Raw genomic sequence first — 23,094 nt, forward strand, 5'->3', positions numbered from 1 at the left:
AAAGAAGCTTATTTACCCAAGCTTGCGTCAAACTTAAATATAATATTTCACGTTAAAACATTTTTTGGCTACATAAATCGTTATTTAAAATGGGAAACACTTTGGAAAAGGTCAATTTTACCTCATTTATTTTTAAAAGGCACCTTAACACTAACAAACCGTATTGTTTTCCTCAATTCAAGGGAGTTATGCGGGAAACCCAGAAAAAGTAAAATTTGTGAAAATGGGCTTTTCAAAGCTTAATTAAATGGATTTCCGAGCTTTGTTTTCCCCGCCCCCTTACGAGGCTCCGGCTAAGTCTGAAGAACATGGGCACAGGAAGTAAACACCACGCACAGATCCACACCCCTTTGTAGTGCCAACGAAAGCCGCAACTCGGCGGGGATAAAGTTGCCAGCAGATCTGTGAAACCGGGGGTTGGGGGAAATGTTCGGGAAAAGGGGAAAGAAGCGGGGGGTTGCAAAAAGGTTTCATATCCCCTTTAAGAAGGGAAGTTTGGCTTTTGGAAAACCACCATCCTAAAACAAGCATTCTTTCAACCCCCCTTGATTTTTGGTCCAGGGTGCCCCGGGGGCACGAAACTGCATTGGACCCTTTTGGAACCCTTTACGGCAGCCGTTTCTGTGACTCATGAAGCTTTAGAATCATTTATTTCTTTAGTTTACAAGAAAATTCCTTTTGACCAACAGGAACCAGGTGGAACAAATTTTTGGGTAAAACAAAAACAAGTAGGAAGAAACGGGTCACAAGGGGAAACGGGATGGAATGGGGAATGGGAACGGCGAAGAAAGTATTGGAGAAACGGGGGAATGACCCCAGAACAGTGGAAACAGTGTATCGAAGCTTAATTTGGGGGAAAAGATAAGGGAGTTACAAAAAAAAAAGGGCCCGAAACATTGTTAGGAAGGAAAGGGCCAACGAAAAGGGGCTAAAAAGTAAAGGCCTGTTAATTTTGCTTAAGAATTTGCGGGGAAATTTCAACAATTCAAAAGCCAATTTCATTTGGCAAAATTTAATTGGGTCTTTCAAACGTATTGCCCTTTAAAACCTAATGTACCCTTTAAATAATTAATTATTTCCGGGTAAATGGGAACTTCCCCAAAAAAAAACCTCAATTTAGAAAAGAGGCAAGTTATGTTTTAGGTGACAAATGGTAATTTTAAGTTTAAATATTTCCCAATGATTTTACGAGAAACCACAAATTCCTAAGAAAAGTAGTACATTCCGGTTTTCCAAAATCCAAATTTAGGCTCCCGGTTGCCCAATTTTGGGAATTGGCATTAACCGAGCAATGAATTTATTGGCCCGCCGTGTCAAACCCAAATAACAAGTAAACATTTTTAAGGCAAATCAATTTCATGAATTTTTTAGCACACGTCTTTTTCAATGGCTAAAGCCGACATGGGCATGTAAGAAACCCACCAATTTACGACAAAAGTTTGGAAACAAATAACCACCAAAGACCAAAGAACGAATGGAGGGACAGGCAATTTCTGGGCAACGGAATCAAATTTTCCTGGCACCCCCGGCAAACTCCGGGAACCCGGGAAAAGAGAGCCGGAGCCGTGACCAACATGGCCCCATGACACCTCCACGTCGTGCGGCTGGGGAGGTAACTAACATGCAAACAGGTCATAAATTTGAAAGAACAGGGTGTTACACAACCTGCTCTTAAACTAAAGAGGTTTTTTAAAATTCCCAGTCCTCTGTTTCAGTTTGTTCCCGGGAGTCTGCGATGTCGAGTTTGGGAAGCCCAAATAAAAAAGCTCTCTGGAGGGGCCTGTTACATGCGTCCCCGCATGTTTAGGAATTACTAGTTTGTTCATTTTTTTAGTTCAAAATTTTGAGGGGTCAAACCTGTAAACCCAAACTTTTTAATACAATGCGTTAGATTACAGAATTCCTGGGATCAAAGGTCAATTAACCTTTCAGGCTCCTTTAAAGCCAGGGGCTAATAATGGGGGTTTGGGGGTTTAGTTTGGAAAGTGTAGGCAGGAAAAGAAAGAGGACATTTTCAGAACTGTTCAAACTACTAGAAAATGCTTTTAAATTTTCCATGTTTTTTAATTAGTTAGTTCAGAATCACTAAAACCACCTCCCGTTCATTCTTTTCCCTTTATCCTGATTTTTGTCTCAATCTAAACTTAATTGGTTAATAACCCTGGTCTGGTTAACACCCTACAAAAACCAAACGTAAAATAAATTCAATTAGCTATTCAAGTTTAAATTTAATTGTCCGAATATTAGAGCAGATTTGACACAACATCCAGGCGGGAACCAAAGACGTCTGTGTGAAGTTTCACGTGAAACCAAGTTCCCATTGAATTAAAAAAACCCCAAATTTTGGCCAGTTTCATGATTCAAATTTTAACAAAAGAAGCCAGCTTAGCCCTAAAACCAATTGTAAATTTTCTACCTTTACTTATTGCTGATTTTTTCAAGGTAATCATTTCAAATCCATAAAACGATTGCCATCCGATGACCCAAGGTACATAAAAATTCGGGTATCTAGGTCTAAGGGCAAAGGCAAGAAAAGACAACCTTCCCCAAAAAACAAGAATAATGTAATACTTTCATAAGGGGAATTGTTCAAAACGCACTCACGATTTACTAGGAGGTATATTTAAAAAAAATGGGCCCGAATTTTTAAAGGTACAGTCACAGGGCAAAATTTCACAAAAGCCACGCTGCCGAACTCCCGGACGTGTCCCCTTGATTTACCCTAAAATGCTTTTTTGCATCCCGTTGTCCACAGGCTGTATTTCAAATTAAGGGTTTTTGCCAAATTTTCTTGAATCCTTGTATGGAATTAATTAAGGAACTGATGACATGAAAGAAAATTTTAAGGCCCAAAGCTTTATCAATTCTTCTGAAATCTTCAAAACTCCTACGGGTTTTAATCCAGAATGATTTATGAAAGGGATCGCCCGGCCATTTTAATCGGCGGTTAAATTTTAGATTTTGTTTATTTGGGCCACAAACCAGTCATGACCAACCACTGAAACCGGTTGGCACTAACCCAAAATGGTTTTAAGATTTTGGGTTTTGCCAGGTTGCTTTTTGGGTAAAAGGCTTTTCAAAAACCAGCTTTTTCATTTCAAATAAGTAGGTATGTCGATTTGTATGGGTTAAAACTTTCCTGGACTAAATCACCCTTACAATTTTGAATATTGCTAAATTGTTAGGATTCATAATAGGATTTCCAAACTCCAACCCTTAAAGTCCAAATTTTCCTAGCAGCCAAAATTTAAACCGGCTGGATTTTATTAAATCTGCGTAATCTTCAACCTCAATGTTTATAATAACTAGCCACTAACGGTACTCCGATTACCCCAAAATCCAAAGTAATTTCTTAAGTTAAAATATGCCTTTTTCATAATTAAAAATTAATTTTCACCAAAGATTTAAAAAAGGAACTTTGTTGTAATCCAAATTCACAAATTGCTTCATACTCTTTTGAACCTTTTTTTAAATGGGTATGCCCCAATTAATTGAAACCAAAATTGTTTAGTTCAATTTAAAACTATTTTCCCATCATCACAGAATAAAGCAGTTTTTCCTGAATAAAAATTCTTTATTTTTTTTCCCCTAACTTTTTTTTCATTTTGGGTGGGGTTTTTTCCCCTTCGCACGGGGGAAAAACCAAACCCTGATTTTTTGGGGAAAAAGGGGGAACCCCGGGGAAAATTTAAAAAAGCTTTCCCCAAAACCCGGGTTTGATCCCAAAATTTTTAACGAAAGAAAACAGGGAAAACAAAAATTGGGGAAAAGGGGCCCCCCCCTGGGGCCCCCCCTTTTTTTGGCAAGAGAAAAAAAGGGGTTTCCTTTCCCTTTTTTTTTCCCAAAAACCCCCCCAAAAAAAAGATTTAAAATTTAAAAATTTTAAAAAATTATAAAAAAAGTTTTTGAGAAAATTTTGGACTTTGCCCCTTTTCGGGGGAAAAGGGAGAAAATAAAAAGGGGGGCCTTTTAAAAGGCCTTTTCCCGGCCAGGGGCCCCGGGAACCCGAACAGGTTTCCCGATGAATTAAAAAGGGGGGTTTTTTTTTAAAACCCCCCAAAAACCAAAAATTTCCCAAATTTTCCGAAAGGTTCAAACCCAAAATTTTAAAAAAAACCCCCTTTTTCCCCATTTTTGGGCCCGGAAAAAAGTTTCATTTTTTAATTTTGGGGGGTAAAAAATTTTTTGGGTTAAAAATTTTTTTCCCTTCAAACCCAAATTTAGGCCCTTTTTTTTTTCTACCCCGGTGTTTAAATTTTCCCCCTTTCCCGGGGGAAATTAAATTTCGGGGCCCTTCCCCTTTAAAACGGGTTTCCCAAACTTTAAAAACCCCCTTTTAAACAACCCCTTTTTTTAAAAAGTTTAAAAAAACTGAAAGGAAAAAATTCTGGGCCCCCCAGAAAATTTAAACTTTTTGTTTTTTAAAAAATTTATTTAAAAATTTTTAGTAAAATTTTGGAAATTTTAAATTTTTATTTTAAAAAAAAAAAAAACACCCAGAAAAGATTTTTTTTTTCCCTTTCAACCCAAAATTTTCCACTTTTGGGGTTTTTAAAATCCCAAAAAAATTCCCTTTTTAAAAAATTTTTTTTTTTTGGGGTTTTTTTTGGTTTTTAAAAAAACCCCATTTCCCCGGGCGGCGGTTGGGAGCAATAACGTGCTAAGAAGCAGATAAATTAACAAAGAAAAAGATTTTAGATTTTAGAGAAAAAAGAAAAGAAAGAAAAGAAAGAAAAGCCTCAAATATTTGTTCATCCGCACTGCAGACACTTTATGCCATTTGTTGCACTCTCAAGTCAATATGCACTGAATATTTTCACTAGTTTAGCAACCAAAGATAGTTTATGTTTATATCTCTGCATTATTTAAATGTTCATTTCATCCATCTACTGTTTTGTCTAACTTATTACCAATAGTACCGGACAGGCCTTAAGCCGCCCTCTTGTATAGCGCTTTATTCACTATAACCTGTATATCCTGTATTTATTATGATACTATAGGATGCCAAACTACATTTCGTTGCTCTGTACTTGTACATGTGTAATGACAATAGAGTTGAATCTAATCTAATCTAATCTAAACAGAAGCATCTTTAAATCTACACTCCTCAGGACTCGGCAGCAGGAGACTCACCAGTGTTGGAGCCATGTCTTCACGTCCTCCTCCTCAAGACGAGACCTGCAGCCTATTTATTGCTGCCGACAACTGAAACCTAAATTTGCAGGGAAACAAAAGTGTTTCCCCTTATGAAGAGGAAGATTAGAAGTCACATTGGTTAACAAAACGTTTAGCTAATCATTGACTGGCTGAGTCATGTGTTTGGACTTGTGTTTGACGAACTCCCAGGTGATGACGGATGCGATGAAGCTGCAAAGGCTGAGTTTCATTTCTTGTGAATTGTACAGTCGACGTGCGCTCTGCTATGTTCTCTGGGTCGAAGCTTCAGTGACCTGGGCTGTGTCTACTACCGCACACTTTACGAAGTACACTGCAATGCAGTGCACTACAATTCAGTGCACTGTATTGCAGTGCACTGCGTGGCTGATGAGTCTGTCTCAAATGGAACACTTAACCGTTAACCACTTGGCGGAAGTGACGGACGCAAATCTGTTCACGGCACCCGCGAAATTAAGCCGGGAGTGACGTATGCAAATCTGCTTGCGATACCCTAACCCTTAAAGTGACAAAATGAATGCACTTCTTGCCCTCTTGTTGTCCCTTGTTTACCTTTCTCCACCCCATGTGGAAACTGCGATACCTCCACAATCGCGGCAGGAGCCTCCGCCTTCTGGCTGAAGTCGAGATGGTATATGTACATTTAATTGTGATTTTGCCTTACCTTCACAGCATAGCTTCATGTTGTAGTTGCAATTAAATTCTCCTCGCTAGGTAAGCTAAATTCTCAATTATCTTTGTCAGAAGTAGCCTTCTTCTTTGCAATCCACATACACACCATATGGAAATAAAACATGACAAATCTGTACATGTTTGTCCCTAGATTCCAATTAGTTTTAAGAATTATCCACTGAAATGATAGGCATCATCTGCTTGAATTCACACAGTAATAGGCCTACTTTGACTGACTGTACTTGTATACACATCTCTGTTGTACACTCTAAAAAATTTTTTTTGAGTCAACTTAAAAAAGTGAGGCAACCAGCTGCAAAGCCTTTTTGAGTTCACTCAACTAAAGGCTAATGTGTTGTGTCAACTTATGATAAGAAGTTCACTCAAAGTGATATCTCAAGTTTGTCAAACGTAACATTACTATTCAGACGAACTGATGTATTTAAGTTAACACTACTTAAAATATTGCATTTGATAGTTACATCTACTCATGTACTTAAGTTCAGAACACTTAAAATATTAAATTGGAGAAACTTTAAATTGTGTGTTCTTGTAGATTAAAAACATACATCAACAGCACTTAACATTTTTTGTTGAGAAATGTTTTGTTGAGAGAACTTACTTTTAACTTAAAATGTTTTGTTACTAAATTTCACTGCCCATTATTTGAGTACACTCAACATTCTTTGCAACGTTGCCTTCATTTAAATTAATTAAGAATGTACACCTTTTTCTTTGGAAAAGTCAACAGTTAAAGAAAACAAACTTCTTCAAACACAAAATGTTTATTAACAATAACTAAACATTTGTTTGCATAACTATATGAATTCCAGGTGTCAACACTTGAACATAGACAGCAGAGGATCAACATCCTTAAAAATCAAAATGGCTGCATAAAGAAAGAAAAAAGAAAACATTATGTTTTGTGAATCCAAAATCAAGGCCTTGAAACATGGTTGTGACACGTGTGTAGCCATCACGAGTAGGCTTAGATTGTATCATGGTGGAGTTAATGGTTGACAAACAAGAGACAAATGTTCTGTTTAACCCTCCTGTTACCTTTACTTTACTAACATATTTTACCCTCGGGGTCAATTTGACCCCAACAATTAAAACCTCCAGAAAATTATTAGAATTAATATTGCTTCCCAAGTTTAAGTGTGAGGTACTTTATGTTTGTTTGTTGACTACCTAAATAGCCCTTTAAATAAATAAAAAAGTTGATATTTCTTATATGTTTGACACAGTGAAAAACAGCCTGGGTCAAATTGACCAAAGAACACCGACATTGAACATTGAATGGGGTCAAATTGACCCGAAAGGTAACAGGAGGGTTAAACATTCTGTTTAGGATGAAGATGTATTAATGTTCCATATGGAAGAAAACTGCTAAATAACTGCTGAGTTGCAGCACCATTGTATAGAAGAATGTATAAATGTATATATCCGTCTTTTGTCATAAATCTCTATGTTCTCACAAAATATACCGAGAATATCGGTAATATGTGATTAATAATGATTAATCCACAAAAACCTGTGATTAACCCGATTAAAAATTGTAATCGTTTCACAGCCCTAATATATATATATATATATATATATGTGTGTGTGTGTACTGACATACATGCGCAGTGGCCTTAGTTACCTCAGCAGATGCCCAAACCACTATATTAAGTTTTCTCAACTTAACATTTTAAGTGGATTCCACTCTTTATGAATGAAATTGACATTTTGAGTTCGTTCAACATTTTTCAAAGGCATTTGTTGACTCAACTTTAAAAAATGTGTTAGGACAACAAATTTGAAGTTGGGCTTTTTAGAGTGTAGTTAAGTTCACCCTGATACAGGAATCAATTAGCAATTGAACACACAGGCATATTAATTATTGTTACAAACATGCATCAATTCTAATATAAATCAGAAAACGCAATAAAAGACTACAAAACCTCAATGACGACATTTTATTGATAAAATGACTTACATATTAATATAATCTTCCCTTCCCTTCCCCTCCCCACACTCTACAGCAGCCACCCAGTCCCAGGCGGCGCTGCCGTATCAATGTTGCAATGCCACTGCTGGCGTTGTGTTGTGATGGCCACAGTGACATGAGGGTGGACTTCAGGCTCACCGAGAGTCATTCAACGCCCTCATGGCTGTGCTGGGCACTGACTGACCACGGTTGGGGCCCCGAGATCTCCTGTCTAGTTTTTATTTTTTGGCTTGCCAGCGCCACCTCCTATCGGGTGGTGGCCAGGGCCTTCGACAGGCCCCGGGCCACCGGTCACCGGCTGGTGCACAGGATGAGTGGGCAGATCGCTGCGCTCCTGTACACCGTTGTCCGCCACCCTACAGGAGAGGAACTCCCACGCGCCAGATGCAGATGTCGGGAGGGCAGCAGAGGACCAGCCAGCACCTCCAGGAAACGTCTCTGGGGTAGAAAACAGAAATAGGATAGCCATTCAGTGCTCTGTCCCAGACCACGATTACATTTAAATTAATACATACATACACAACATTAAAAAAAACACAACGATGATTGAAAGCTACAATTATTTCTAGAAGGACAAGCATAGATAGCTATCGTAACGGTATTAATCATCGGGCGGCGTGTGGGCAAGCGTCATGGTGTCATGTTATCACGTTATTAAACTGAGCATATCCATTGTTAATCCATTATTAAAATTGCTATTTCGATTGTTTAACAGAACAGCCGTTGTTTAACACTGTCCGATGACTGACATAGCTATCTGTCGTCGGACTTGCCGCTGGAGCAAGCGCCTGGAGCCGACCTGCCCCGCTCGTCAAGCGAAAAGTGTCCGATAAAAGTGCACCTGCGTCGGACTGGCAAGAGGACCGGGTGGTGGATTACCCAGCTAGCTTATCATAACTGCCATGCAGATCCAATGGCATCTAATGCTACCTAGGTATGCTCACTAATCTGAGAATGGCATGTTAGTAGTACATTGTAATACCAGTACAATGTGTAATTACTAGGGCTGGGCAACGATTAAAAATGTTAATCGCGATTAATCGCATGAATGCTCTGATTAATCGCGATTTGTATATGCAAAATCCAATAATTAATTCAAAAGTAGTGTATAGCGCACTTCTATTTGAAATGTTCTGCCATATGAATGAAAGTGCCATAACATGTGTTGTCCCTGTTAGAGACACCAGAAAACACTTTCAGTGCAGTTTGTCAATTCCTAGAACTTGACACTTATTTTAAATGTTCTGCCATATGAACTAAAGTGTCATAAAATCTGTCAGGACATTGTCCAACGCACTGTTATACAGAGACACTGTGGCAGAACGCTGGAGACTGAGCGCCAAGCAGGGGACATGATCAAAGGCAGTCGTCTCGCAGCAGCGATCATATTTGGTGCACGATCTGTGCTCAGTGTGGTGACTTTATTTGACACATTCCACTGCTGTGCAACTTCAGTAAAGTGTCCCGCGCACGTTTCAGCATCATGTGTCTCCTCTGTTTTCATCAGTCAGGGCGTGTGAATGCAGCGCCCACTTCTCATCAATATAATGCACAGTCACTCCGAGGTCATTGTGGTTACAGAGTGATGTCCAGTAGGGTGACCAGATTTGAGTTTGTGAAAAAGAGGACACTTCGTCTCAGGGTGCTGAGATTCAACATCTCTCTTGTTCTGCCTGTTTTGTGATATACATGCCTAAAAGGTGCCTAATATTTCTAGACTGAAATAATATCGGCATTATAATTATTATAACTATGAGGATTTTTTAGTTGCCTATTTTGTGGAGCCCCCTCAGGACTTGGTGCCCTACGCACAGCGCGTAGTGCATTATGGGAGCGGCGACGCTGGTTGTAGTGTACAGCATATGCCGCACAAACAACAATGAACTAGTGGAGGCGGCAAGGTGCTCCGTGTTGCCAGATTGGAGATGGTGAAGTATCGTACCAAAGGCTCAAAATGGTTGTATTTGGAGGATAATTATCGTGTATCTGGCAACCCTGAGATCGGTCGACCAATGACTGTCCTCTATACCGTCAGAGCTCACGTAAGAAGGGAGATACCATTTCCAAAACTTGTAAGGGGTAAATACGAGTTTATGAAAACCCAGAGAAACACAAATATCTGACAAAGCAAAATCCCGGACGTTTTTGGAATCCCTGCCGGACGCATTTTTTAGGTCTCAAAAGCAGGACATGTCCGGGGAAAAGAGGACGTCTGGTCACCCGATGTCCAGTCGTCCCCAGTGAGAGCAACAGCACGTTGTGAAGCTGTCGCTTTGCAGTCCTCTCCTTTTCATACAACTCGTGTATTCTCCGTGTGATGTGTGTCTTGAGGGCGTCTCATACCTGCCGTCATTTGTTGAGATTCTTCATGTTTGTTAAACCGCAAATTACTTTCTTTTCCGGCTCCGCAGCAAGCAGTAGCAGACTTTTACAAAATAAAAGCCTGTGAGCAACACACTTTTACAATAATAAATCTTTCTTCTTCTCCTTCTAATTATTATTATGTTTGTTTGTTTGTTTTGTTGTTGTTGTTTTCCCCCCCACAAATACTCTGACTTTATGATGTTATGTCCATTGTTTTGTCGTCTGCATTGTTTATTGTCCTCTAGGTGTTATTTCTATGTATTGTCTTTTGTCTAGAAAAAAGAAAAAAAAAGAAAAATGCGTTAATGCGCGATAAAATAGTTGTCGGCGTTAATTAATTGATGCGTTAACGCACGATTAACGCGTTAACGTGCCCAGCCCTAGTAATTACCGCTGATACTTACATTTACGGTCTGTAGCTTCGTGGTCTACCGCTTGTGCTGTCCGCCATTGTTTTAGAAATAAAATGAAAAGCTGGCGAAAGGGCTCTTCCTCTTCCGCTACGTCGCCAAGATGGCGGCCGCTTAGGGCGAGTAGTGTCCATCGTTTTACACTACATTTTTTGCCCGTTTGCAGTGCACCATCCGGGTACTTTCAGTGCACTGAATTCTGCTGGTTTTTTCAGTGGCGCACTTCGAACACTGAAAGTCAGTGCTCGAAGTGCTCAAGTGCGCGGTAGTAGACACAGCCCTGGTCTTTATGCTAGAATGTAGAAATGGTATAATTTATTTTATGCCCATTTTACAATGAATAATCCAGCCTACTTGACAGTTCCACAGCACTATTAACAGCTATTAATTCAACCTTTTTGTTCAATTCCAGGGAATGTGAAGAGATTTGGTGAAAAGACAACACTTTGCCAACACACACGATTCAAGACAGAAGATAAACTAGAACGGGCACTCGGTAGAGCGCATACCTTCGCATATCACAAGATTGGGCATTGGATTATGAACATTTTGGCATTAGTTGCATACCAATTGAATAGAAATGGACCGTGCTATGGTAAAAAGAAGATTTTGACCTTTCCTTGACCTTGACCTTTGACCCGATTGATCCCAAAATCTAAACAAATGGTCCCCGGATAATAAACAATCATCCCACCAAATTTCATGCGATTCGGTTTAAAACTTTTTTAGTTATGCGAGGAACACGCATACAAATAAATAAATAAATAAATACACAGCGATCAAAACATAACCTTCCGCATTTTCAATGCGAAGGTAACAACAGCTTTTACGCATAATACAAATATAATCCGTCTTTATGCTCTTCATGAGGCAGAGACCTTCACCCCGTCGCCAGTGGCGATCGTCCATAGGCGCTAGGGCCGCCTCTTAACATTTTGAGATGAAAAAAGAAGAAAAGAAAAAAAATACATCCTGTCAAAAAACATTATATGCCAAATCATTTAAATAGTAAATATACCGTGTTGACGCGCTAAATGTGTGTGGGAGACCGTCAGCCTGTCAACAACCACTTAAGTTAATGTGAACAAATATAATATATCGTCACTCATTATCACGGAGAGAAGCCCCTCCCCATTTTCGGGGCACCGGCCCAACGTGTGTGTGCGGCAGCGAGCAAACATTTCAGTGTTTCGGCAAGGACGGCTTCTCATTGGCGGATGAAACGTGAATCTTGGGGCACAAAAATGTGCGCTCATTGGCCAATGACATCGTTTTATTATTTCACGTGATTGGACTATTCGGCAGATCAGAGACCGTATCGTTAGCTACAGAGCAGGTTGCTAACGGAGCTATTAGTTGGAGGCTCAGTGAGTAATGCGCTGTTTAGTTTCCCCTGTCTGTTGTTCCAAAGTCCTGGGACTGAAACTCTCTGGACTACAACGGGGTGAGGGATCTAAAGAGCTTCAGACAAGTGTAAAGCACGAATCTTGCCGCAGTTATCTAGCTCAGAGCATGGAGCTAACTCGCTAACAGCCTGAAGCTAACCATGTTTACAGTCAGCAGAAGGAGACCGAACCGGCATCGAAAACACAACGAAGAAGTTCTGAAAAACAGACACATTCCCTCGAGAATAATGAAACAGGCTGGTTACAGACATGATTGACTTTAACCAGAGAGTTATGGAGAAGTTTGACCACTTTAAAGAGAGGAGCCTTCTTGTATTTACAGCAGTGGGTCTGCTCTGTCAAACACCCAATGTAACATGTGATCTCTTTCTGACTCTATTCTGCTCTGAACCTCTTTCATGTGAGGGTGAAACTCTTTTATTTTGTAAACCTCTGAAACCCAACCCAATGTTTCTTAAAGCTGCTCTGAACCTCTCATGCCCAAAGTTACAGTGTGTTGATAGTTGTTATTGGACAGTGTTGAGCACGCTGTGTTCTTGAAATAAAGCTTTGTTTTTTACAATATTCTACTCAAAACCTCTTTTCTTCTCATTGTTGAGTGCTATTTAAACCGCGTCGCCCAACTGCGCCCCCCCCCCCCAAAAAATTCACCAGCCGCCACTGCATCCTACAGTTGTGATAACAATAAACCTCATAAAATCAACATTACAGTTACACATATAATACAGTGATCATACTTGTCTATGCTTCTGGGGTGACTGTAGTAGTGAACCCAGTCCTCAGACTGGGAGGACACGCTGGTTCCTTATACAGACAAGTAGCGAGAGATGAGGTTCCAATCCATTTACAATATTTATTCAATCACACAAGGTATAAAATGCAAGATAAGAATAAAAAGAGCCGTTACTGAAAATAAAGGTGTAGGGCGAGGACTGACCGGTGGCGGGTGAGGTAGACCGGCGCTGGTGGGGTCCCAAAAGCAAAGTAAGCACCCCAATCACTCGTGCACGCCCTCAACACACTCACACAAACACACGTGAGGGTCGGCACTGGAGATAACTTAAAAACACAACACACAAAGGGAGACCCCAAATCCCGGAAGCGCCACTCCCGCCACCTTGGTCTGCGAGCACCTACAAACACAAAAGACTAACTCAATAACAAAACCGGGTTCCCCATGAAGTGGAAACCACACGTGGCAAAATCAAACAAAAGACAAATAATAAGCAGGAGACAAATGATAAACCAAAAACAACAGATAAACACAAGACAACGTAATAAATCACAGTAAACGGCTCCGACTCGAAGGGAGCTAACTGGCGTCACACGCGCCGCAGAGGCAGTGTTGGCTCGGCCCTGTGCTCCGTCGTGCCGCGACGCAGCCACAGCCGACGCGATGCGTTGGGATAAATAGCGTTTGTGGACGCTCAACAGTGCCACGGCAATGGTTAAAACAACCCTAGGCAAAACAGCAGTGGCCCATGTGGAGTGGCAGCGTTCCGCTGACCCGGCCAACAGTCTCCGATCAGTCGGGCATTCCAAGCATTCCACTTGGAGGGTGGGAGGAGGCAAGCTGACGGCTATATTAAAACCGGAACGAGTTAGGGACATGTCAGTGAGATCATAACAGCTGGAGTGGAACTGAACTCACCAGCGCGCACCAGAGATGAACCTCCGTACAGGAGGAGGGGAGCCCAATGCGTCCGCAAACGTGGCGGAAGCCGTGCTTGATGTCATGGGGGAACCAAACACTTCCGTCCCTTTTACCGGGCCCCGCGCACCGTGATTGGCTCTCCCAAATTAGGTGTGCTGACGCCCAGAGTGAGGCTACCCTCTGCCACACTTCTTAGTACATTAATCGGAATATTCCTCCCTAATATCCACAATGTAAATTATCTTTCTATATGCATTATTTAAAACATAAGACTTCCTTATTTACATGTGCAAGTGTACATAAAATCCACTACAACCTAATAATACTCAACTATATCTATTGATAAAACCAGAGGAGAGCAACTAACTCGGTAAAATTCAAGCATGTCTTAAAGACATAAAAACATGGATGACCTGCAACTTCTTGATGTTAAACTCAGACAAAACCGAAGTAATTTTAATCAGCCCTGAGCACCTCAGAGATCAATTATCTGGTGATGTGGATTCTATAGACGGCATTGCCCTGGCATCCAACACCACTGTAAAGAATCTTGGCGTTATCTTTGATCGGGACTTGTCATTTAACTCCCACGTAAAGCAAATCTCAAGGACTGCATTCTTTCATCTACGTAATATTTCAAAAATCAGGCACATCTTGTCTCAAAAAGATGCAGAAAAATTGGTTCACGTGTTCGTTACTTCGAGACTGGATTACTGCAACTCCTTATTATCAGGCTGCTCTAATAAATCTCTTAGGTCCCTCCAGTTGATCCAGAATGCTGCAGCTCGTGTTCTCACTAAAACTAAGAAAAGAGATCACATCACTCCTGCACTAGCTGCTCTGCACTGGCTACCCGTAAAATCAAGAATCACTTAAAATTCTTCTCTTAACCTACAAAGCCTTGATTGGTGATGCACCATCATATCTCAAGGAGCTTGTAGTACCATATTGCCCCACTAGAGAGCTACGCTCACTAAATGCGGGACTACTTGTAGTTCCTAGAGTCTTAAAAAGTAGAATGGGAGCCAGAGCCTTTAGTTATCAAGCTCCTCTTCTATAGAACCAGCTTCCACCTTCAGTCCGGGAGGCAGACACAGTCACCTCGTTTAAGAGTAGACTTAAGACCTTCCTCTTTGACAGAGCTTATAGTTAGGGCTGAATCAGGTTCACCTGGTCCAGCCCCTTGATATGCTGCTATAGGCTTATAGCTGCCGGGGGACGTTTTAGGATGCACTGAGCAACTATCTCCTCTTTTCTCTCCTTAGGGATGAATGTTCATCTCTCAATCACACGTTACTAACTCTGCTTTCTCCTCGGAGTCCTTTTGACTTCACGTCTCATGGGGTCATCGGACCCCATGAGACGACATAGATCATATCTGCGTGATGGATAATCGAGGTCTGGGTCGTGGAACTCCTGCTACCGACTACGCCACTGTCCTGTTGAGACTCCGCCCACTCCTCCTCTCTACCTCTATCTGCCTGATGGATCGTGGAGGTCTCCATCGTGGAATATGCCTACTATGAACTATTCTTACACTCTGTCACATTCATTGAATGTATTTTAACTCTAATCTGTCCTTCTGGTCACATGACATCTATTGCACCTGTCCATCCTGGAGAGAGACCCTCCTCTGTTGTTCTCCTGAAGGGTTCTTCACTTTTTTTCCCCCTGAAGGGTTATTTGGGAGTTTTTCCTGGTCCGATGTGAGGTTTTGGGGCAGGGATGTCTATGTGTACAGATTGTAAAGCACTCCGAGACAAATTTGTAATTTGTGAAATTGGGCTATACAAATAAACTGAATTGAATTGAATCACACAGAAGGAACCAATCAGGACCAGGGCAGACCATCACATGGAGACAGGTGTGACACAAGGACTTCAAAATAAGACACAAAACGAGACAGAAACAACGAGTCATGACAGCTTCAATATCAAACATGACATCATGACAGCGATGCACCTGGAGATTCACTTTCTTACACAACAACTTGCTCCATCTTTACCACAGTTGAGTGTTTTATGGGTGTTGACAGAACAACATCGATAAAGAAAACCTTTTTTTTGTGCAACATACATTTACATAAATCAAAATCAATGGTGAATTGATCCTTCCTGCATCTCTACTGCCAGTTATGATGTCTTTGACGTTTCTGATGTTTTTCATGCTTCTATTCTCTGGCGTCTTCTTCTTCTTCTTCGTCGTTATTTTTGAGGGAGCTGGTGGCACCCAAAGCTTTGCCGAAGCCTGCAATCGTAGCGCCTGCAATCGCAGAGCCTGCAATCGCAGTGCCTGCAATCGCAGCGCCTGCAATCGCAGAGCCTGCAATCGCAGTGCCTGCAATCGCAGTGCCTGCAATCGCAGTGCCTGCAATCGCAGTGCCTGCAATCGCAGTGCCTGTGAGTTTGTCGCACAGCATTCCTCAAAGTTAGGATCATATGAAGAAAATCATCATTTTATTTGTCGTAAAAAGCAGCTGATACTCTGAGCTGAATCTGTTACGTCATCACTGGAAGGATTGAATGAATTTGCAGATACTAGTTCTGGCTTGAGAGTTAAACCTGAGGCAAATTATTTGAACCACTTTGCTTCGTCTCAATTGTCATCTGACCTCAAATATTCTGATTGAATTTGGTGGGAACTGTCCCTATGATACAGGCCCTTAGATCAACTTCATACAGTATTTAGGTTGTGCATGTTCTCCATGAACAAAGTGAGAGATAAGGATGGATATTAAAACGTATAGCAGCGAAACAAAACCCAACAGGAAGGAGATTTACCACCAGCCCGCATCATAATAATGTCTCTCAAGGCTTTCTGTGTAATTATGTTGAGCTAAAACACAGTGAATGTGACAGATGCACTAAGTGGGTTGATTAAACAAGTGTTTTTTTTCCTTTGCAGATCAACTTATTAATCATTCACCGCTGTTTGAAACACGAGCAATCACATTTCATTCAGCAACGCATGTGTTTTAATCAACAGAAATAGACCGTTCTAGATGTGCGTATTGTCACAATGAACGAGACACTTCGAGGATAAACGGGTCGAGTGTCCAGGTGCACACACACACACACACACACACACCAGGCTGTGTAGCACTTGAAGAGTTGTTTGGGAGTTGTTCCTGATCCGATGTGAGGTCAAAGGTCAAAGGTCAGGGATGTCAATATGTACAGATTGTAAAGCACTCCGAGACAAATTAGTAATTTATGAAAATGGGCTCTACAAATAAACTGAATTGAATTGAATTGAATAATGCGTCACGTAGGCAGAGTAATCGTATACACCACCCACCTGTCGAGACTCCGGCCGGCCGTAGCGTAGCTTGGTGGCAAAGTGCTCACAGTTCAGAGAGACGACGCTGTACTTCAGCACCGAGCCCACCATCCTGCAGGCCTCCCTCACGATGACGTGGCGCTCTCGAGGCTCGTACTTGTCGTCGAGCAGGTTGTTGATTTGGAAACGGTCGCCGTGAATCACCTCCCAGATCTTGTCACGCATCACCTGGGCGACGCTGGCGGTCAGGGCCAGCAACGTGTTCCCAAGAGAGCCCGAGTCACCGCCTGATGAGACCAACAGGACGGAAGTTAGAGCAAAGAGGCTTTACCGTTGTTTAACACACGTGTGTTTGATCGGACGATAATGTCCGCTCTGAAGAAAACGCAATCAAGGCACGGTTATCGACGGTTGTCGACGGTTATCGATATTCGTCCAAAACCGCCGTCGTCAAAGCAGCACTTCACTCACCCGTGAAATGAACAACTTCATTCCCGCCAATGTAGACAGCCCAGTGCTCAAATGATCCACGGAAGATCTCGATGAGGTCGCCGGGCTTTGCGCCGTGTTCAAACTAAAAGGATAAGAGAAACAACCATTTATATAAATGCGTATAAAATAATGCATCTGGCTTGTAGTAAATGTAAATGGTCAATGGTTTGACGGTTAGGAGCAATAACGTGCGAAGAAGCAGATTAATTAACAAAGAAAAAGATTTTAGATTTTAGAGGAAAAAGAAAAGAAAGAAAAGCCTCCAAAATATTTGTTCTATCGGCCGGACATTATACTAGATCAAATCATGTAGCAGAGAATGATTCATGGAGCTGTCAGGGCAAAGGAACGCCTTGTTGACCAGGAACCGGTGTGACATGTTGTGGACACACGGTACATTGACAGATACGACCAGGTAACACCGGGCTGTTTCACTTCCAACAAGTTACACGCGACAAGCAACTTTTTAAAATCCTTAAATATTTCACTCGTTGTCACCTCACCCTGTTTGTTCTCGGTCTTCAAAAGTTTTCTAATTTTAGTTCTTATTTGACGACAACGGAAACTACCATCTCCACGGCAGCAGACTCAAAGATGCATTATGATTAGGGCTGTGAAACGATTAACATTTTTAATCGGGTTAATCACAGGTTTTTGTGGATTAATCATGATTAATCACATATTACCGATATTCTCGGTGTATTTTGTGAGAACATAGAGATTTATGACAAAAGACGGATATATACATTTATACATTCTTCTATACAATGGTGCTGCAACTCAGCAGTTATTTAGCAGTTTCTTCCATATGGAACATTAATACATCTTCATCCTAAACAGAATGTTTAACCCTCCTGTTACCTTTCGGGTCAATTTGACCCCATTCAATGTTTAATGTCGGTGTTCTTTGGGGTCAATTTGACCCCAGGCTGTTTTTCACTGTGTCAAACATATAAGAAATATCAACTTTTTTATATATTTAAAGGGCTATTTAGGTAGTCAACAAACAAACATAAAGTACCTCACACTTAAACTTGGGAAGCAATATTAATTCTAATAATTTTCTGGAGGTTTTAATTGCTGGGGTCAAATTGACCCGAGGGTAAAATATGTTAGTAAATGTAAAGGTAACAGGAGGGTTAAACAGAACATTTGTCTCTTGTTTGTCAACCATTAACTCCACCATGATACAATCTAAAGGCCTCTAGTCTTCCTCTAGCAGCTGCTGAGGCAAACTGACTGTGTGGGTTTTCTTCATGAACTGGGCCGTGATGAAAGGGACGGCGGGGACACCGCTGCAAAGCTGAAACCTCACCGGCCCGGACAGGTGGACAGATTGACAAGTGACTTTTTTTTTGCTCGGTCCCGATGCGCGCGCACGGAGCTCTGTGGCGCGCCAGACGGAGATCGACAGAAATGACATGCTGCTGTGGAGATACGATCAACAACAGACGTTTAGTTTAATAAAAGAACAAAGACGTGCTCTAGAGAACATGTCAGGGGGCGGGCCAATCTCTTTAATGTCATGCGATCTACCAACACTACGCCGCGATCGACTAGCAGGTCGCGATCGGCGTGTTGAGACCCTGATCTACAGGAAGTAAAAGTCGTAACAAGGTTTCCGGAGGTGAACCTGCGGAAGGATCATTACCGATGAACAGACCGTCTGCATGAGAGCAGACAGAGTTCAGATTGAAGTGGTGGATTGGAAGCTCATTTTGCAAGTGACTTTTTTTTCGTCCCGACGACCAACGACAGACGGATTGGAAGCTCATTCTGCGCATGCGTTAAATGCGTTATTAACAGAGATATAAATGTATGTTATGTTATTGCTTACCGTATCTTAAACTCAACAATCAGAGGAGCTTCCCGAACTCCGCGTTCCCACCCGAAGGTTGTGTTATGTGTTTGGGGAGTCTGATAAGGAAGTGATAATGAACCAGACGGAAGGAATATGTCAACTAGTCCTCAGTTCCACTTCTCCTTTGTTGTTGTGTGTGTGTGATTAAGCTTTCAATAAAAGGCTGGACCAAAGGGGTGCTCATGGAATGTCTTGGAGGTCGTGCTCGTAGCACGTGCGTCTGAGCTTCCCCTTTGGCCAAAGCTTACAAAGATACTACGTTGTCTGTGATTCATTTCTCACCTCCTTGACCGTGAATATTTTACATGATATAGAGAGGAAAAAACCTATCAGTTATTAAAAAAAAACTAGTTAAACCTGTAATTGGATTAACTGAGTTAACGCGTTATTTTTCACAGCACTAATTATGATACAAGAATACTTACATAACATTTATGAACTAGTATGTCTTTTGTAAATGCTGCCAGTAAGAATACAATCTTGTTTGAGTTGGAACTGAAGCCGTCTGAGTAACAGCTGTTACCCCCCTCTGGTCCTCACTACACCCCTGCATCCGCACTGCAGACACTTTATGCCATTTGTTGCTCTCTCAACTCAATATGCACTGAATATTTTCACTAGTTTAGCAACCAAAGATAGTTTATGTTTATATTAGTGCTGTGAAAAATAACGCGTTAACTCAGTTAATTCAATTACAGGTTTAATTTTTTTTTTTTTTTTACGCATTTAACGCATGCGCAGAATGAGCTTCCAATCCATCTGTTGTTGGTCGTCTCTCCAGCAGCGTGTCATTCTGTCTCTAGTGTCGCGTTAACATGACTCAGAGCTCCGTCTCGCGCACCGCAGGGCTCGGATGCCGGCGTGTGTGCGCACATCGGGACGAAAAAAAAGTCACTTGCAAAATGAGCTTCCAATCCACCACTTCAATCTGAACTCTGTCCGCTCTCATGCAGACGGTCTGTTCATCGGTAATGATCCTTCCGCAGGTTCACCTCCGGAAATCTTGTTCCGACTTTTACTTCCTGTAGATCAGGGTCTCAACACGTCGATCGCGACCTGCCAGTCGATCGCGGCGTAGTGTTGGTAGATCGCATGACATTAAAAGATTGGCCCGCCCCACATGTTCTCTAGAGCACGTCTTTGTTCTTTTATTAAACTAAACGTCTGTTGTTGATCGTATCTCCACAGCAGCATGTCATTTCTGTCTCTTGGCGTTGCGTTAACACTTATCGATCTCCCTCGCGCCACAGAGCCGTCGCGCATCGGACCGAGCAAAAAAAGTCACTTGTCAATCTGACCACCTGTCCGTGTCGGTGAGGTTTCAGCTTTGCAGCGGTGTCCCGCCCCCCTTTCATCACGGCCCAGTTCATGAAGAAAACCCACACAGTCAGTTTGCCTCAGCAGCTGCTAGGAAGACTAGAGGCCTTTAGATTGTATCATGGTGGAGTTAATGGTTGACAAACAAGAAAAATGTTCTGTTTAACCTCCTGTTACCTTTACATTTACTAACATATTTTACCCTCGGGGTCAATTTGACCCCAGCAAATAAAACCTCCAGAAAATTATTAGAATTAATATTGCTTCCCAAGTTTAAGTGTGAGGTACTTTATGTTTGTTTGTTGACTACCTAAATAGCCCTTTAAATAAATAAAAAAGTTGATATTTCTTATATGTTTGACACAGTGAAAAACAGCCTGGGGTCAAATTGACCCCAAAGAACACCGACATTAAACATTGAATGGGGTCAAATTGACCCGAAAGGTAACAGGAGGGTTAAACATTCTGTTTAGGATGAAGATGTATTCATGTTCCATATGGAAGAAAACTGCTAAATAACTGCTGAGTTGCAGCACCATTGTATAGAAGAATGTATAAATGTATATATCCGTCTTTTGTCATAAATCTCTATGTTCTCACAAAATATACCGAGAATATCGGAAATATGTGATTAATCATGATTAATCCACAGAAACCTGTGATTAATCCGATTAAAAATTGTAATCGTTTCACAGCCCTAGTTTATATCTCCGCATTATTTAAATGTTAATTTCATCCGTCTACTGTTTTCTCTAAACGTATTACCAATAGTACCGGTCAGGCCTTAAGCCGCCCTGTATAGCGCTTTATTTACTATAACCTGTATATCCTGTATTTATTATGATACTATAGGATGCCAAACTACATTTCGTTGCTCTGTACTTGTACATGTGTAATGACAATAGAGTTGAATCTAATCTAATCTAAACTGAAGCAGCTTTAAATCTACACTCCTCAGCACTCGGCAGCAGGAGACTCACCTGTGTTGGATCCATGTCTTCACGTCCTCCTCCTCAAGACGAGACCTGCAGCCTATTTATTGCTGCCTGTGGTGGAATAAATGTTTCCGATGCCTTGTGAGAAATCAAAAGTATTTTAAGCATGGTGGTCTTATCACACTTTATAATATAGTAACAAGTTCACAAATGATCAGAATGTGAGCCAGGTACAAACAAGTGGACAAGTGAGTCAACTAGACAAATAAGTCATCAGACAACAAGTAATCACACAATCAAGTCATGGAAACACCCAGCTGAGTGGAGCAAAACCTGAACCCTCCGAATGAGAAGTCTCAGACTTAATGCTGCCTTCTTGGCTGATTCTCCTTCTCTTTATACACCTCGCAGAGGCGTACACATTTCCAGAGTCCATCTGTTTCCCCTCAAATCATTTGATAGTGACCTTTTCGGTTGGTCCCCACCCACGATTAGATTATCCCCCATACATGATGGGAGAGACACTGTTAACACATTTTCTCCTCCAACACTGCCGACAACTGAAACCTAAGTTTGCAGGGGGAAAAAGTGGAATGTGTTTGGACTTGTGTTTGACAAACTCCCAGGTGATGATTCATTTAATAAAGCTGCAAAGGCTGAGTTTAATTTCTTGTGAATTGTACAGTCGACGTGCGCTCTGCTATAGTCTCTGGGTCGACGCTTCAGTGACCTGGTCTTTATGCTAGAATGTAGAAATCATATAATTTATTGTATGCCCATTGTACAATGAATAATCCAGCCTACTTGACAGTTCCACAGCACTATTAACAGCTATTAATTCAACCTTTTTTTCAATTCCTGGGAATGTGAGGGGATTTGGTGAAAAGACAACACTTTGCCAACACACACGATTCAAGACAGAAGATAAACTAGAATGGGCACTCGGTAGAGCGCATACCTTCGTATATCACAAGATTGGGCATTGAATTATGAACATGTTGGCATTAGTTGCATGCCAATTGGATAAAAATGGGCCGTGCTATGGTAAAAATAAGATTTTGACCTTTCCATGACCTTGACCTTTGACCCGATCGATCCCAACATCTAATCAAATGGTCCCCGGATAATAACCAATCAGCCCACCAAATTTCATGCAATTTAAGAAGATTTTGACCTTTCCATGACTTTGACCTTTGACCCGATCAATCCCAAAATCAAAACAAATGGTCCCCAGATAATAAACAATCATCCCACCAAATTTAATGCGATTCGGTTTAAAACTTTTTTAGTTATGCGAGGAACACGCATACAAATAAATAAATACACGGCGATCAAAACATAACCTTCCGCATTTTCAATGCGAAGGTAACAAAAGCTTTTACGCATAATACAAATATAATCCGTCTTTATGCTCATCATGAGGCAGAGACCTTCACCTCGTCGCCAGTGGCGGTGCGTCCATAGAGGGCGCTAGGGCGCCGCCCCTCTTAAAATTTGTAGATGAAAAAAAAATAAAAAAAACACATCCTGTCAAAA

At 41.3% G+C, this 23,094-nt stretch overlaps 1 protein-coding gene across 2 annotated transcripts; it reads right to left on the reverse strand.

Moving 5' to 3' along the window:
* Positions 1–7,793: 7,793 nt before the first annotated feature.
* On the reverse strand, positions 7,794–21,879 carry LOC130201209 (phospholipase A and acyltransferase 4-like). Of its 2 annotated transcripts, XM_056426000.1 has the most exons (4): positions 21,604–21,879; positions 17,425–17,527; positions 16,972–17,240; positions 7,794–8,278 (listed from the first exon to the last, which is right to left on the reverse strand). In XM_056426000.1, exons 1-4 carry the CDS (start codon positions 21,616–21,618, stop codon positions 8,132–8,134), a joined length of 534 nt encoding a protein of 177 aa, XP_056281975.1. In that variant the 5' UTR covers positions 21,619–21,879; the 3' UTR covers positions 7,794–8,131. The 2 variants fall into 2 exon arrangements, 1 of the variants encoding a protein (XP_056281975.1); XR_008833147.1 differs by lacking the exons at positions 16,972–17,240; positions 17,425–17,527; positions 21,604–21,879 and adding an exon at positions 10,609–11,486 and having other exon boundaries at positions 8,187–8,278.
* Between the last annotated feature and the right edge of the window lie 1,215 nt (positions 21,880–23,094).

Source organism: Pseudoliparis swirei, chromosome 11 (assembly GCF_029220125.1).
Source record: "Pseudoliparis swirei isolate HS2019 ecotype Mariana Trench chromosome 11, NWPU_hadal_v1, whole genome shotgun sequence".
NCBI classification, from domain to species: domain Eukaryota; kingdom Metazoa; phylum Chordata; class Actinopteri; order Perciformes; family Liparidae; genus Pseudoliparis; species Pseudoliparis swirei.